This window comes from Myxine glutinosa, unplaced genomic scaffold, assembly GCF_964187855.1.
Source record: "Myxine glutinosa unplaced genomic scaffold, kmMyxGlut1.1 SCAFFOLD_1776, whole genome shotgun sequence".
Classification (NCBI taxonomy): Eukaryota; Metazoa; Chordata; class Myxini; order Myxiniformes; family Myxinidae; genus Myxine; species Myxine glutinosa.
In genome coordinates, this window is record NW_027617871.1 from 56,234 (window position 1) to 72,500 (window position 16,267).

Below are 16,267 nucleotides of genomic sequence, written 5' to 3' on the forward strand. Positions count from 1 at the left end.
ACACACACTGCAAAAATGGATTTCATCGGACAAGCCGTTCTGCTCGAAATTGATGGAGACCAATTTCAAGATGGCTGCCATGGCGGCCATATTGAAAATCGCAGCATGCCCGTTAACCTTCCTCTACTCAACCCCAACACACACTGCAAAAATGGATTTAATCCGACAATCCGTTCTGCTCGAAATTGATGGAAACTAATTTCAAGATGGCTGCCGTATTGAAAATCGCAGCGCGCCCATTTTGGAAAGGCACCTTCCTCTACTCAACCCCAACACACACTGCAAACATGGATTTAATCGGACAAGCCGTTCTGCTCGAAATTGACGGAAACCAATTTCAAGATGGCGACCGTGGCGGCCATATTGAAAATTGCAGCGCACCCATTTTCGAAAGGAACCTTCCTCTACTCAACCCCAACACACACTGCAAAAATGAATTTAATCGGACAAGCCGTTCTGCTCGAAATTGACGGAAACCAATTTCAAGATGGCTGCCGTGGCGGCCATCTTGCACTTCGGCCATATTGAAAATTGCAGCGCCAATTTTCAAAAGGAACCTTCCTCTACTCAACCCCAACACACACTGCAAAAATGGATTTAATCGGACAAGCCGTTCTGCTCGAAATTGACGGAAACCAAAAGTTGACGGACGCCCGGATGGCTGCCGTGGCGGCCGTATTGAAAATCGCAGCGCGCCCATTTTCGAAAGGAACCTTCCTCTACTCAACCCCAACACACACTGTAAAAATGGATTTAATCGGACAAGCCGTTCTCCTTGAAATTGACGGAAACCAAAAGTTGACGGACGCCCGGGCGACAATACCCCTCAGGCCCAATTTGGGCTGAGGGGTGAAAAACCCTGTAGTCATGGCATGGGTGGTGGCAGAGAGGCAAATGGTGTGTGTTATGTCGGTATATGGGCCACTATGTCTGTATATTGAGTGACTGAACCTCTTTGAGAGGGTTATTGAGAAAGTAGATGGGAGGATTTGCCTGATCAGCTGATCAGTGTGAGAGTGTGAATTTCTGATCAGCGGCGGCTTCCCCCCCTCAATCTGCCACATGAGCCCCTCCCCCATAACCAGCGATCCCCAGCCCAATTATAATGGTTACCATTGCGCATTTTAAAAACATTATTTAATTCGGTATCTTCTCTTTTCAGACACATTTAGACACAGTACAAATTTGTTTTTTCCATTCCTCCAGACACATTTGAGACGATAGCAACGCATCAAAGAACCCATTCATTTATAACTCCCCTGCTTCAACCCACCAAACATGCACCGCACACAATCATCTCCATTGGCCACCGCAACTCACACACACCACAGCTCATAAGGAGCCTGAACCTTCTGCCTATTTGAACGTGTTTGGTGGGAAAAGGCGGTGATCTGGAAAACACATTAGGGACCGAGCCACAGCTCGGTACGACGTAACGCTGGCCATAGATGATTGACCGGAGAGAGAAGCGGTGCTTCGGGAAGCACAATGGAGGGCCGCTGTTGCAGGTCAAAAGTCACCCTTTGACCTTTACCCCTAGAAGATGCACCCCTACTGGATCCTGTGCCCACAAAGCCCTGCCCTGGCTGAGCCGCTTAAAAACAGAGCTCCTTGTCGCTTTTTTTTTTACTAAACCAGGGACATCATGCACTAAGGAAGAAGACTTGCCTGCCAAGCCAGACCAGAGGGAGCAGGCATGGAGATGGAGGTTGCACTGAACCAAGAGCGCTACAGAAAAGTGAGAGAGCGGGCAGGTCCCTGGCAAGGGAAGAACTCCATACTGACATACATATCTATATCTTGCAGTCCTCTTGGAAAGTAATATTCGAATTCATCTTCCTTGATGCACAAGACCTATCACAGCCAGAGCTGAAGAGCTGTTGACAACCTATGTGAAAGAGCTATCAACAGCCAGCTTAGCCCCAGGTCAGGGCAGGCATACTGATTTGCACCTCTCAACCTTTCCTTTCCGCACACACCGCATCCACTTGCACCACAATACAAGACTGACTTTTGCCACCCTCCCCCTCCTTGTTCATACCTGTATCAGGATTGGTATCTCTCCGTCAACGGTGCCTCAGCAAGTGAAGGGTCATCCACAAGCCCTGGACACAAGCTAGGGAATGCCAGATGGAATGTGGTACCAATGATACAACAACCACAACAACATGCATTTTAAAGGCCATTTTCCCTACTAGAGCGGGGGTTAGCCTTGCGGTCCCCATGACAATCTTCTCCATTTTTCCCTATTTTCTGCATCTCTCCATGTTAACCCCATTGCCCGCATTTCTTCTTCCACCATCTTTAGCCAAGTCTTTCTCGGTCTTCCCCGTCCTCTACATCCTTCTACATTCATTTCCATCACTCTTCTCAACCAGTCACTTTCATCCTTCCTCAACACATGACGAAACCATCTCAACCTGTTTCTCTTCACAGCATCAATCACAGGCTCTATTCCCATCATCTTTCGCAATTCATCATTTGTCTTCCTCTCTCTCAACGATACTCCGCACATCCGTCGAACCATTCGCATTTCCACCCTTTCCAACCTTTGTTGCTGCTCTACGTTCATTACCCATGTCTCGCTCCCATAAATCATAACACTTCTCACACATGCAGCATACACCTTTCCCTTCAGCTTCAACGACACTCCCCTCATCATCAGCACACCACTCAGTTCCCGAAACTTCTTCCATGCACATCTCACTCAAGCAACCGTTGCCGAGTCTGATCCACCTTCTCCATTCAGCATGTCTCCGAGGTAGCAAAATGTTTTCACACCTTCCAGCTTCACGCCGTCTCCAAGATCCAACTCAACATTTCCTCCATCTGCAGCTCCCTCTGTGCACACCTTACATTTGAATGTAGCTGCCACACTGGTTAATGACCCTCTCAGACCACTACATTTTTGATGAACCCACCCAGCGCACATTGTGCATTGAATGGAGTTCACTCCGACACCCTTCCTACACACAGCACAGGGCCACTTCCCAGTTCTTTCCACCTCACCACATGCTTTACCACTTGCCATCACCTTCGTCTTTCCGATATTCACCTTCAGACCTTTTGTCTCCATACATTCCTTCCACTTGTTCATCTTTTCCTTCAGTCCATCCATACTTTCCGCAATCAACACCAGATCATCTGCATACAACAACTCCCACGGTAAACCATCCTTTACGTTCTGAGCCAGCACCTCCATCACAGCTACGAACATTAGTGGACTTAGTACCGACCCCTGATGCACTCCCACCTTCACCTCAAATTCACCACTGTTCCCGTCCTTCGTCCTTACAGCTGTGTGCGCTCTTTTGTACATTGCCATCACTACTCTGATCAACCATTCCTCCACTCCTAACTTCCTCAATGCCCATGTCAATACTTTGCGTGGAACCCTATCGAATGCTTTCTCCAGATCAACAAACCCAAGAAACAACTTCTTCCTCTTCTCCATGTACTTCTCCTGCAACTGCCTCACAATGAAAAGCGTGTCTGTCGTTCCTCTTCCTGGCATAAATCCAAACTGCATTTCGTCGATCTTCACTTTCTTCCTTATCCTCCTCTCCAACAGCCTTTCCAATACCTTCATTCCATGCTCCAATAACTTTATCGCTCGGTACGAGCCACACTCCAGAGGGTCACCTTTACCCTTGTATAGAGGGACGAGGGTACTCAGTTCCCAATCCACTGGAATGCGGCCTTCTTTCACCACCAGATTACAGATCTCTGTCATTCTCTTCACACCCCAACTTCCTGCTGCCTTCAACATATCTCCCACAACTCCCGTCGGCCCTCCCGCTTTTCTACCCTTCATTGCTTTTATCGCTTCCTCAACTTCCTTCTCAGTTATCTTCTCTGCCGGTCCTAAAACTGGGTTACTCTCCATGTTGCCATCCCATTCATTCTCTGTATTCAACAGCATTTCCATATATCTTTTCCATCTTCCTTTAATTCCATCTGGGTCGACAACGATTTGTCCCACTTCATCCTTCAAGCAACTCACCCCCATCACATCACACCTCTCTTTCGCTATCTGCTTTGCAATCCTGAATACTGCTTTCTGACCCTCTTCCGAATCCAAGCGTTCTCCGAACATTTTCCTGCATGCCTCCTGCGCCTTTGCTACCTCTTTCTTTGCAGCCTTCCTGGCTGCCTTATAACTTTCATGCTCTGCTGTTTCTGCTCCCGTACCCTTCGCCTTCTGCCACTCCTTTAACTTCTTCCTCTTCTCGACAATCCTCTTTCCAACTTCATCATCCCACCACCATGTTTCCGAGTGCCTCGCTGGTCCTTTTGTCCATCCACATACCCCACCAATGGCTCCCAACAGACTAGCTTTCATTGACATCCAACCACTTTCAAGCTCAACGACATCATCCTCGACCCTACTCAGCCTCTCTTTTAATGCCTCCCTTACTGTCACCTCTTTCAACCTCCACACCTTCATTCTCGGCTGGTACTTCACCCGCCGAGCTCTCCTCGCACCTTTCACCCTTATGTCGCAGACAACCAAGTGGTGCTGTGAAACAGCCTCCTCCCCCGGGATCACCTTTGTATCCCGGAGGTGCCCCCTATCTCGCCTACGCACCATCACGTAGTCAACGGTTGTCTACGACCCACCTGACGTGTATGTAACAAGCTTATTATCCTCTTTCTGGAACTGAGTATTACAAATCAACAAATCAGCTCCATCGGCAAACTCCAAAATCCTTTCACCTTCTCCATTTGTCACACCATATCCGTAACCCCCATGAACTCCGTCAAAACCATCCATACTCCTTCCCACATGTCCATTTAGGTCTCCTCCTACCACAACAACTTCCTCATCTTTCACGTTTTCCATCAGCTTCTCTATCGCACACCAGAACTTGTCCTTCTCTTCATCGCTTCGACCAACCTGCGGAGCATATCCCGAGATGACGTTCACCAAGAGCTTTCCAATCATCATTTTCACCATCATCAACCTATCACTCACTCTGGTCACACTCACCACACTGTCTACAAACTCCTCAGAAAACAGGACACCAACACCATTCACGCCCTCCAGGCACCCTTGCCACATAAACTTGTATTTCTGTAAGTGCCTACCCTTCACCATTCTCACACCACTTCCCTTCCATCTCATCTCTTGCACACAACATATGTCCACTCTTCTTCTGACCAATACTTCCACCACTTCTCCTGATCTCCCTGTCATTGTCCCTACATTCCATGTCCCAAACCTCAGAAACCGATCTCCACTTCGGGCTGTACCCTGCCCATATGTCGTTGTAATTGTCATGGTTCTCTTTTTGAGGCAATGTTTTTATGGCCGGATGCCCTTCCTGACGCCAACCCTCTTAGTCGTCTCTTACGACACGCAGGGATACGGTGTACCTATTCTAATCCAGGGTATACACTGGGAAATGTTTAAAACATGGAAATTCTGGGGGGGGGGGGGGGGGGGGGGGGAGGGAGCCCGGAGAGACCAGGCCGCACGAGGCGCGAACTGAATTGGTGGTACCAATGATGATGCCAACAAATCATGCCCTCCCAGACGGACAGCATGCTGCTGGATCCTCTCAAGGAGAGAAATATGACATGGTGGCTGGATAAGCTGGGTATGGTGTAGAATCATCAGCATCAATGCTTAGCTGGGAAAGGATGTGATCTGACAGGTCATTTATGTACTTAAATGATCTCTGATCATCAATTTGGTTTCAGACCAGGTCACTCGATTCTGGACATGCTGCTTCTGCTGTCTCAACAATGGATGGAGGTCCTCAATGTCAAACAGGAAATTAGAGCTGTCTCCCTCGACATATCACGTGCCTTCGATACAGTCTGGCACCCCGCTCTGCTCACCAAACTCTCCTCCTTTGGTATCCATGGAAATCTCCATGCATGGCTTGCGGACCTCCTCTCTAGTCGTAGTCAACGTGTGGCCCTGAATGGGTTTTTCTTTCATCTCCCCTTTCCTGTTCAAACTGGAGTTCCCCAAGGCAGTGTTCTGGGCCCTGTGCTTTTTCTGGTCTTCATCAATGATCTCTCTGACTCTCTTGAAAATCCTCTCTATCTCTTTGCTGATGACTTCACTCTCTGCCGCTCCATTCCTCATCCCTAAGATCGGCAGTCTGCAGCCTCCTCACTCTCTGCAGACCTGAACAAAATCACAGACTGGTCAAAGAAGTGGAACATGTCTTTCAACCCTGACAAATCTCACACTCTTACTATGTCTCTCTGAAAAGACCGACTGGACAACCCTCCCATCTACTTTCTGAACAATCCTCTCCAAGAAGTTCTGCCACTCAAGCTTTTGGATCTCACTATTTGCTATGATCTTTCCTGGGAAAACCACATTTACAATCTGGCCTCCAGAGCCAGCCGCCGACTGGGCATCCTCCGTCGTGTGAAGTCCTTCCTTGGCACACCTGAGCTCCTCACCACATACAAGGCTTCCATCTGCAGCTCAATTGAATACTGTTCTTCCCTCTGGGCCGGTGCTTCTGCCCAACACAGAGCTCGGCTTCACGCTGTTGAAACCAAAGCTTTCAGAATCATTGGAATCTCCCGTGATGAAGCTACCTCCGAGGGCCTTTCACTTACTCACCGCAGGCAGGTTGGTGGTCTTTCTGTATTCTACCGACTCCTCTCCGGCCTTGCTCCCCCAGCTCTCTCTGGGCTCTGTCCCCCAAATATTCCTGTAGGTCACACAAGATCTGCCAGTAACCCTCTTATGGTTAAACTGCCAAAATCAAGACTCTCTGCTCACCTTCACTCCTTCATTCCTCTTTTATCCCACCTCTGGAACAAACTCCCCCACTCTCTTCAATCCCACTCCTCCCTCCAGGTCTTTAAAACAGCTGTTCACCACCATCTCTTATCTTCCGCCATCCAAAACCGTTATCTTTTCTACCCCCACTAATTCACCCCAGATCCACTTTTTTGAAATGCCAACTTCTTTCCTGGAAGTCCTTGCAGTGTCCTTGTGTTTTATACTTCTCCTAGCCCTCCCTCCCTTCCCACGCCTCCTCCTCCCAAGCCCTCCCCCTCCCACAGATCTCCTGACGTCCCTGCTCTCAAATGTTGTGTTTGTGTGTTTCCCCATCTCTCCCCATCTTGTCTACCGCTCCCCTTATTATATGTTTTATGTGTCTGTTTGATTTTTTTGTGTGATTAATGTTAGCTCTTTCACGAGCCTCGATCTTGTATTTAAAAATAAATAAATAAATAAAGAACAACATAGGGCCACAAAACAGAACCATGAGTAACACCTCCATCAATGCTAGGTGTAGGGGACGATGGTCCTTCATGCACCACTGAAATATGTCAATTGGTAAGAAACGCAGAGATAATGGCAAGCATTTGTCCAGAGAGGCCATAGGACTCTATTTTATGTACATACATGATCTCTGTGCCACACTTTACAGAGGCTTTTGAGATGTCAAGAGCAACAATCCTGACTTCATCATGGCAATCCAAGAAGTCATAGCAAACTGTTTGTTTATTCTGTTTATGTTCCTCTCCATATTCCATTTTGTTGTATGGTTTTGAAACATTAAGAGTAGCTTCAGACATACAGTATACGCTGCACTGACACTATTGAAACCTCAAGATAAAGTATATTATCCCAACGAATAACGTTGTGTCGTGTTTTTTTTTTCTTTGTTTTTGTTTTTACACACCTGCTTTGGAATCTGTCCAAAGTTGTTGATGAATCCAATGGTCGCAGTTTTCTTTAGTGGATCATTAATGTTGTAAATGTCCACCTGGCCTTCATAGAAAAGGTGGTGAAACACATTCACGGCATCAACGGCTGCCGGACCTTGCTGCTTGTAACCAAAAATGAGGTCAATCCACTCATGCAAGTGGCTGCTCACAAAGTCGCATTCCAAGGCCTGTTCGAGGTGAAATTCAAAACAGGTGGGAAGAACAGAAGCATTATGAAGACAAAAATAAGGAGAAGAAAGAGAGGTTATGGATGAAAGAGCAGGCGAGGAAGGTGTGGGAGGCATGAGAGGAGGAAGGGCATTGGGAGGTAAACATGGCATTATGGGAAGGGGGCAAAGGAGGCTAGAACAAAGGGAGGACCCAAAAGAGGGTGTGGGGATGGTGAGGGGATCTGAAAGAGGATGACTGGGGGTATGGGGAGATGAAAATAAGGCAAGGAGAGTTGAGGGTTTCAAAAGAGGTTGGGGCTGGAAGGCTCCAAAAGAGGGCAATGAGGAGGCAAGGCCACCGTGGAGGAGGGGTGGGTTAATTTAAGCAAATAATGGAAAATAAAAATGATTTTTATACCTCTCCTACTGCCCCCTTCCCACGCCCCCCCCCCCCCCCCCCAAAGCCCTCGCCCTCTCTCAGATCTCTCGATGTCTCCATGTCTCTCGGTCCCTGCTCTCAAATGTTGTGTTTGTGTCCTTCCCCCTCTCTCCCCATCTTGTCTACCGCTCCCTATGTTATATGTTTTATGTGTCGGTTTGTCTTTCTGTGTGATTAATGTTCGCTCTTTCACGAGCCTCGATCTTGTATACAAAAACAAAAAAAAAAAAAAAAAAAGCAACAAATAAAACTTTATGGGGATGAATGGATCGTGCATGAGGGCAGAAGTGGTGCTTCGGTTATTCACTAACCTCTCGATGAAGGCGGATGAATTCACGTGGGTCTCCCTTCGCCCAGGCTGGTAGAATCACATGCCCAAGGTGTATACCATTCTGTTTACAGCCTGCAAGTGATGTGCACTCAATAATTTCAACCTCTGCTCTTCAAATATACCAGATACACTTTCCTTAGAGCATCTATAGTGGTGAAGGTTTGCTGAAATTGTCTTAAGAAAGTGTGTTAAAAAATGGCTTGAAAGTAATTCCAGATTTAGTAGGTGAGACAATAAGGAAATGAGAATAATGGGAGCATACGTATGGCATGTAAGAGTCATTTCTTACATCTGACCTTGTACATGATCTCAGATGGTATTCTGAAACATCACATATGAACCTGCATTTTTAGTAGAGTCTAATGGAAGGACTTGTACATACAGTGCATTCAGAAAGTATTCAGACCCCTTCACTTTTTTCACATTTTGTTATGTTGTTAGAATCACAGAATTATGTCACAGAATGTTATGTTATGTGATGTCACAGAATCTTGTTTCTCACAGTCTGAGAGTCCTTTAGGTGCTTTATTGCAAACTCCAAGCGGGCTTTCATGTGTCTTTCACTGAGGAGAGGCTTCCGTCTGGCCACTCTGCCATAAAGCCCAGATCGGTGGAGTGTTGCAGTGATGGTTGTCCTTCTGGAAGTGTCTCCCATCTCCATACAGGATCTCTGGAGCTCAGCCAGAGTGACCATCGGGTTCTTGGTCACCTCTATTACCAAGGCCCTTCTCCCCCGATTCCTCAGTTTGGCCGGGCGGCCAGCTCTAGGAAGAGTCCTGGTTGTTCCAAACTTCTTCCATTTAAGAATTATGGAGGCCATTGTGATCTTGGGAACCTTCAATGCAGCAGAGATTTTTTTGTAGGCTTCCCCAGATCTGAGCCTCGACACAATCCTGTCTCTGAGCTCTGCAGGCATTTCCTTCTACCTCATGGCTTGGTTTTTGCTCTGATATGTATTGTCAGCTGTGAGACCTTATATAGACAGGTGTGTGCCTTTCCAAATCATGTCCAATCAATTGAATTTGCCACAGGTGGACTCCAATCAAGGTGTAGAAACATCTTAAAGATGATCAAGAGAAATGGGAGGCACCTGAGCTAAATTTCAAGTGTCATAGCAAAGGGTATGAATACTTATGTCATGTGATATTTCAGTTTTTTCTTTTGAATAAATTTACAAAACTTTCTAAAATCCTGTTTTCTCTTTGTCATTATGGGGTATTGAGTGTAGATTGATGAGGGAAAAAATGAATTTAAACGATTTCAGCATAAGGCTGCAACATAACAAAATGTGAAAAAAGTGAAGGGGTCTGAATACTTTCTGAATGCACTGTACATCATACATTGTATAAGGACATTATGGGATATGAGTGTTAAGGACATTATGGGATATGAGTGTATTTTGCCATTATTTATGATGACAATCTGAGACAATGGTCAAATCCACACAGTGTGTGGGATTTCAACCCGGAATCCCAGAATCATGTGGTTTGCAATAAAGATAGCCACATCAAACATGCCAACTTGTAAAAAAAAGAAAAAAAGATTCATCCAAAAATAATTATTGCATTGCAAAAAGATCACTGCATGACATATCTGCATCTCACCAAGGTCAAAGTTGTTCGAGTTTAGTAAGAAATCTGGGAGGTAAAAGAACTCTGGGATAAGCTCCTTGACGTCAGCCATGTTGTGTTTTGATGCAGAGTACCAAGTGTCTCGCACGCTGTGGAACATGCGATCTGCCAAGTCAAAGTGGCCACCCTGAACGCAATTAAGTGACAGAAAAATGAGGAACAAGTGATAGTAGAAATAAACACAGAATATGCCAGATGAAAGTGAGCATGCAGGGAGGGGTGAGGGGCTCAGAAAATGTGCAATGGGGAAGGGGTTTAAAATGTAAGTGTGTACTTCGAGTAGGCTAACCTGTAATGTAAGGCTAACCCCCGCTCTAGCAGGGAAAATGGCCTTAAAATGCATGTTGTGTGTTGTTGTGTACTTCGAGTGGGGGAAGGAGGGAGGGTGCAACAGAAAGCATGTACTCAAGGTATGGGAGAGATGGTACAAATAGATATAGGATGGTACAAATAGAAATGGAGAGAATATACATGAAAAAGTAATGAGCTGAAACACTCAGAAGAAAGTGTAAAAATTGCCAGAATCTTCTGTCCTTCGTTCACACCTGAAGACGAAGGAAGGTCTGCGTGAAAGGTTCCATTCGCACGAGGTAGGATGCAACTATCATGGCTGAGGAGTAGTGTGTACCATAATGATATGCCGGTATTTCACCTAAACAAACCACAGCAAGTTACTCTCATCGTTTACTCAATTATATATAAGCTTTCATCAACTCTGAATTTTTTTTTTTATGTGCTTGTACATGTGTTTACATACATGTAGTTAAGTCTTTGCTTGTGAGTGTGTGTGTGCTTGTGTGTGCAGTGAACGTGTGTGTGTTTTCATTTGCGTATGTGTGTGTGTGTGTGTGTGTGTGTGTGTGTGTGTGTGTGTGTGTGTGTGATGTGTTTGCACGTGTGTGTGTGTGTTTGATGTGTTTGCATGTGTGTGTGTGCGTATGTTCGTGTTTATGTCTGTGCATGCACATGTATGTGTGGGCGTTTTCGTGTGGGTATTTGCGTATGTGTGTGATCACATTTGTGTGTACATGTGTGTGTGTGCGTGTGTATGCGTGTGTGTGCTTGTGTGTGCGCTTGTTTTGCATGTGTAGGACTTCCGTTTCCGGTCCCTGGAGCAAGGAAGCGTCTTTCGACCTCTGGACGGCAGCAAAAGTTAAAGTATTTTTTCCATTCGTGTCTTCGTCAATTTCTACTCGCTTTTTATTGTGCATGTGTTGCAGTGTGTTTTCCAGTTGGTGTTGATTTGCAATTCTTGCAAACTTTTGTATAATTTAATCGTTTTCTTTTCCCACCGTGTGCGCAGCCTGGTTTCTCTCGGCTTCCCTCCCCCCATCGGTGTTTTGTGAATTTAAGTTATTTCCTTCGCTGTATTGCTTATTTCTTAGATTTTCTCTTCTCCCCCTAACTTCCCCGAACATCGACCACTTGTCTAACGTTTTAAATCTCTTCAAAGTCTCTTCACGTCTCTTCTCGTCACGTCACATCACGTCTCTTCAAAGCTGTCCATGCGCGCACGCTTTCGAAGTGAAGTAACTTTTCACAATTGTGTTTTTGTCGAAACTGTATCTTTCATTCGGTGTGTGTAACTATTGGTGTCTTTAATTGTATTCTTGGTGTTGGTTTTTCATACCTGTGTACAGAATCGTCGGTTAGTTCGTGTCACGTATTCTGAGGCCTAGTGTAGTACTAGTAGGCTACCGTGTCTAACCTTGGCTTGAGGCTTTGTTTCTGTCTCAGCGGTTCTTCGATTGCGCTCGCAATTACTTTCGGTCTCTATTTTTCACATTTCACGTTCGGTCTCTGTCTGTGTTTTCAGCTCAACTCAAAAATATATATATAGATATTCCCTTCTCTGTTCTTATTCGTTGTTCGTTCTTATTTGTTCGTTGGTTCTTCAACCACGTTGTTTGTGATCACGTGTTCACGTCGTTAAAAAATGTTTCAACTGTCCCCTGAAGAACTGTATTCTGTCATATACTATAACACCTTTTTCTTCTTCTTCTATAAAAGGATGCTTTCGACTTGCTCACCAAATCTATTCATTCCAAAAAAAAATTCCATCTCTTACAGTTACAGTTCCTCTTTTCTACATTCCCTAAACTCTCCAGAACTCCACCGATCCTTCAGCGTCCTCAAACGTATTTTTGACTCGAAGGTCGCAAGAAACTCATTTTGCAAGAAATGTTCGTTTCCCATTAATCGTACATTTTTCAAAATCCAATCTCACCCCTCCCCTCCAAATCTTCCCCATCACCCCTTCCCTCCAAAACTTCCCCATCACCCCTTCCCTCAAAAACTTCCCCATCACCCCTCCCCTTCAAAACTTGCCCATCACCCCTCCCCTCCAAATCCACCCCCTTGCCCCTCCGGTCCAAATCTTCCCCATCACCCATCTCTTTCAAATATTCCCCCTTGCCCCTCCCCTCCAAATCTTCCCCATCACCCATCCCTTTCAAATCTTCCCCCTTGCCCATCCCCTCCAAATCTTCCCCATCACCTATCCCTTTCAGATCTCCCCCCTTGCCCCTTCCCTCCTAAACTCCCCCCACACCCCTCCCCTCCAAGACCCTCCCTCACTCCTCCCCTCCGAGACTCCCCTCTCACCCCTCCTCCTCAAAGCGTCCTCCCCGCTTATTCCCCCTTCCAACTTTCACCTTAATCTCCCTCAACCTTCTGCCTCACTCTTCCCCCTCCTCAAATAACACCTCACCCAATCACCATCAAACCTTTTGTTCGCCCCATTCTTCCCTTTCTCCAAGCTATTCTGAAATCTCTGACACACCTTCAACAGCTCTCCCTACCTCTTCCTCCTCTTACCCTACCGCTCCCCCCCCCCCCCCCCCGTTCTGTATCCGATGCTCCCCCTTCCTCTTCTTTAACAGTATGGACCTCAAACATCTGGGGCCTTCGCTCAAACTTGACTGATCTCTCCATACAGGTTGCTTCTGACAAACCAGACGTGATCTGCTCAACAGAAACTTTCCTCCTTCATGATGTCTCTGATTCCTTGGTATCTATCCCAGGTTACTCCCTCCTCCGTTATGATAGACCTGAGCCTCGTCCTGAAGGGGGGGGGGGGGGGGGGGTTGCTATCTTTATAAAAAAACTCTCTTCCTCACTCGCCCTGCACTGCCCTCTCTCCACCTCACCCCCCAGGAATACCTTTGGCTACGGCGTCCCCTTCGCTCCCACCTTTTGTTCATATGTGTGTTGTACCGTCCACCAAACAGTGATGACTCCATCTACATCTCGCTGTCTGATAACATGGACCAACTTCTATCTACCCATCCCAACTCTCTCTTCCTCATATGTGGTGATTTCAATTGTCACCATGCAAGTTGGCTGGGTGTGGGTACCTCTCTCACCAGCCATGGCTCTTCAGCAAAGGACTTCTGTGACTCACTGGGACTGACACAATCTGTAAATTTCCCGACCCGGATCTCAGTCAACGGAGCATCTTCTCTTCTGGACTTGGTTATGACTAACTTCCCTGAAAATGTCTGCTGCTCTTCTTCTGCTCCAATCGGCTCATCTGATCATGTGCTTGTTAAAGTGAACATCTCTCTGACCATTCTCAGAGAGCCTCCTCAGCGTCGACGAGTCTGGCATTTCACTCAGGCCAACTGGCACGGTCTTCAAGCAGCCATCAATCATCTGGACTGGTCTCCCATCTCGACCGCCTCTGACATCAACTCATCCTGGGAATTCTTCCAAAGTAAATTGCTCTCTCTCATGCACAGATTTATCCCATCTCGTCTTCAGTTGTCATACCCTTCCTCCCGTCCATGGTACACGGAATCTTGTGGTGAGGCTATTGCCCAGAAACAACTTGCTTTCGTCTCCTGGAAAGCAAATCCAACGGAAGGAAATCTCATTTCCTTTCACAAAGCCCGAAACAAGTGTGTGTCCACCCTCAGGAGAGCCAGGAAACAATATCTCTCCGTTCTCAGGACAGAACTCTCTTATCTGTCTCCCTCTTCCAAATCCTGTTGGCGTCTGGTCAAATCTGTTTCTGGTGTTTGTTCCCCCTCCATCCCCTCCCTCACCTCAAACGGCCACACGGCTGACTCCGCATGTGAAAAAACTGAATGCCTCAACTCTGTGTTTGCCTCTAAATCTTGTGTCCCAAAGCCATCCCTCTCTGTACCCACCATACCCAGCTGCTCCTGGACTCTGTGTCCTTTCCTCCTGACAAGGTGGAAAAGTTTCTGTCAACCCTCGACTCTGATTCTGCAACTGGACCTGACGGCATCAGCCCACGGGTCCTAAAATCTTGTTCTTCTGCTCTTTCACTCCCTCTCTCTGTTCTCTTCACCCTCTCTTTTGCTCAAGGTCATCTGCCATCTGCTTGGAAATCTGCCAACATCTCCGCTTTGCACAAAAAAGGTGTAAAAACAGATCCCTGCAACTACAGACCAATCAGCCTTCTCCCAATTATCAGCAAAGTCATGGAATCCATCATTGCTTCAGATATGAAATCTTTCCTCTTCTCCAATGGCTTGATCTCTGATCATCAATTTGGTTTCAGACCTGGTCACTCTACTCTGGACATGCTGCTTCTGCTTTCTCAACAATGGATGGAGGTCCTCAATGCCAAACAGGAAATTAGAGCTGTCTCCCTTGACATATCACGTGCCTTCGATACGGTCTGGCACCCCGCTCTGCTCACCAAACTCTCCTCTGTTGGTATCCATGGAAATCTCCACGCATGGCTGGCGGACCTCCTCTCTAGTCGTAGTCAACGTGTGGCCCTGAATGGGTTTCTCTCATCTCCTCTTCCTGTTCAGGCTGGAGTTCCCCAAGGCAGTGTTCTGGGCCCTGTGCTTTTTCTGGCTTCATCAATGATCTCTCTGACTCTCTTGAAAATCCTCTCTATCTCTTTGCTGATGACTCTACTCTCTGTCGCTCCATTCTTCATCCCTCAGATCGGCAGTCTGCAGCCTCCTCACTCTCTGCAGACCTGGACAAAATCTCAGACTGGGCAAACAAGTGGAACATGTCTTTCAATCCTGACAAATCTCACACTCTTATGATGTCTCTCCGAAAAGACCGACTGGAAAACCCTCCCATCCACTTTCTGAATAATCCTCTCCAAGAAGTTCTGTCACTCAAGCTTTTGGGTCTCACTATCTGCCATGATCTTTCCTGGGAAAACCACATTTCAAATCTGGCCTCCAAAGCCAGGCGCCGACTGGGCATCCTCCGTCGTGCGAAGTCCTTCCTTAGCACACCTGAGCTCCTCACCACATACAAGGCTTTCCTCCGCAGCTCAATGGAATACTGCTCTTCCCTCTGGGCTGGTGCTCCTGCCTCACACCTAGCTCGTCTTCACGCTGTTGAAACCAAAGCATTCAGAATCATTGGAATCTCCCGCGATGAAGCTAACTCCAAGGGCCTCTCACTCACTCACCGCAGGCAGGTTGGTGGTCTTTCCGTCTTCTACCGACTCCTCTCTGGCCTTGCCCCCCCAGCTCTCTCTGGGCTCTGTCCCACAAATATTCCTACAGGTCGCACAAGATCTGCCTGCAACCCTCTTATGGTTAAACTGCCAAAATCAAGACTCTCTGCTCACCTTCACTCCTTCATTCCTCTTTTCTCCCACCTCTGGAACAAACTCCCTCACTCTCTTCAATCCCACTCCACCCTCCAGGTCTTTAAAACAGCTGTTAACCACCATCTCTTATCTTCCTCCATCCAAAACCTTGAACTTTTCTATCCCCGCTAATTTCACCCCAATTCCACTTTTTTGAAAAAGCAACTTCTGTCCTGGAAGTCCTTGGTGTCCTTGCGCTTTATACTTCTCCCCCCCCCCCCTTCCCACGCCTCCTCCCCCCAAGCCCTCGCCCTCCCACACATCTCCCTGCTCTTAAATGTTGTGTGCTCTCAAGTGTTTGTGTGCTTTCCCTTCTCTTGTCTTCCGCTCCCTCTTTTTATATATTTTGTTTGTCTGGTTGATTTGTTTGTGAAGTAATGTCAGCTCTTTCACGAGCCTCGATTCAGTATACAA

At 46.8% G+C, this 16,267-nt stretch overlaps 1 protein-coding gene across 1 annotated transcript in view; it reads right to left on the reverse strand.

Annotated features, from left to right (window-relative positions):
• LOC137414939 (WD repeat and FYVE domain-containing protein 3-like) overlaps positions 1-16,267 on the reverse strand; it is a 58,601-nt gene that overhangs the window by 38,984 nt on the left and 3,350 nt on the right. Inside the window, exons 4-7 of the mRNA XM_078769248.1 lie at positions 10,806-10,912; positions 10,234-10,387; positions 8,610-8,701; positions 7,665-7,877 (exon numbers count right to left, since the gene is read on the reverse strand). Coding sequence (XP_078625374.1) covers positions 7,665-7,877; positions 8,610-8,701; positions 10,234-10,387; positions 10,806-10,912 — 566 coding nt within the window. The remainder of the gene's footprint in view (positions 1-7,664; positions 7,878-8,609; positions 8,702-10,233; positions 10,388-10,805; positions 10,913-16,267) is intronic.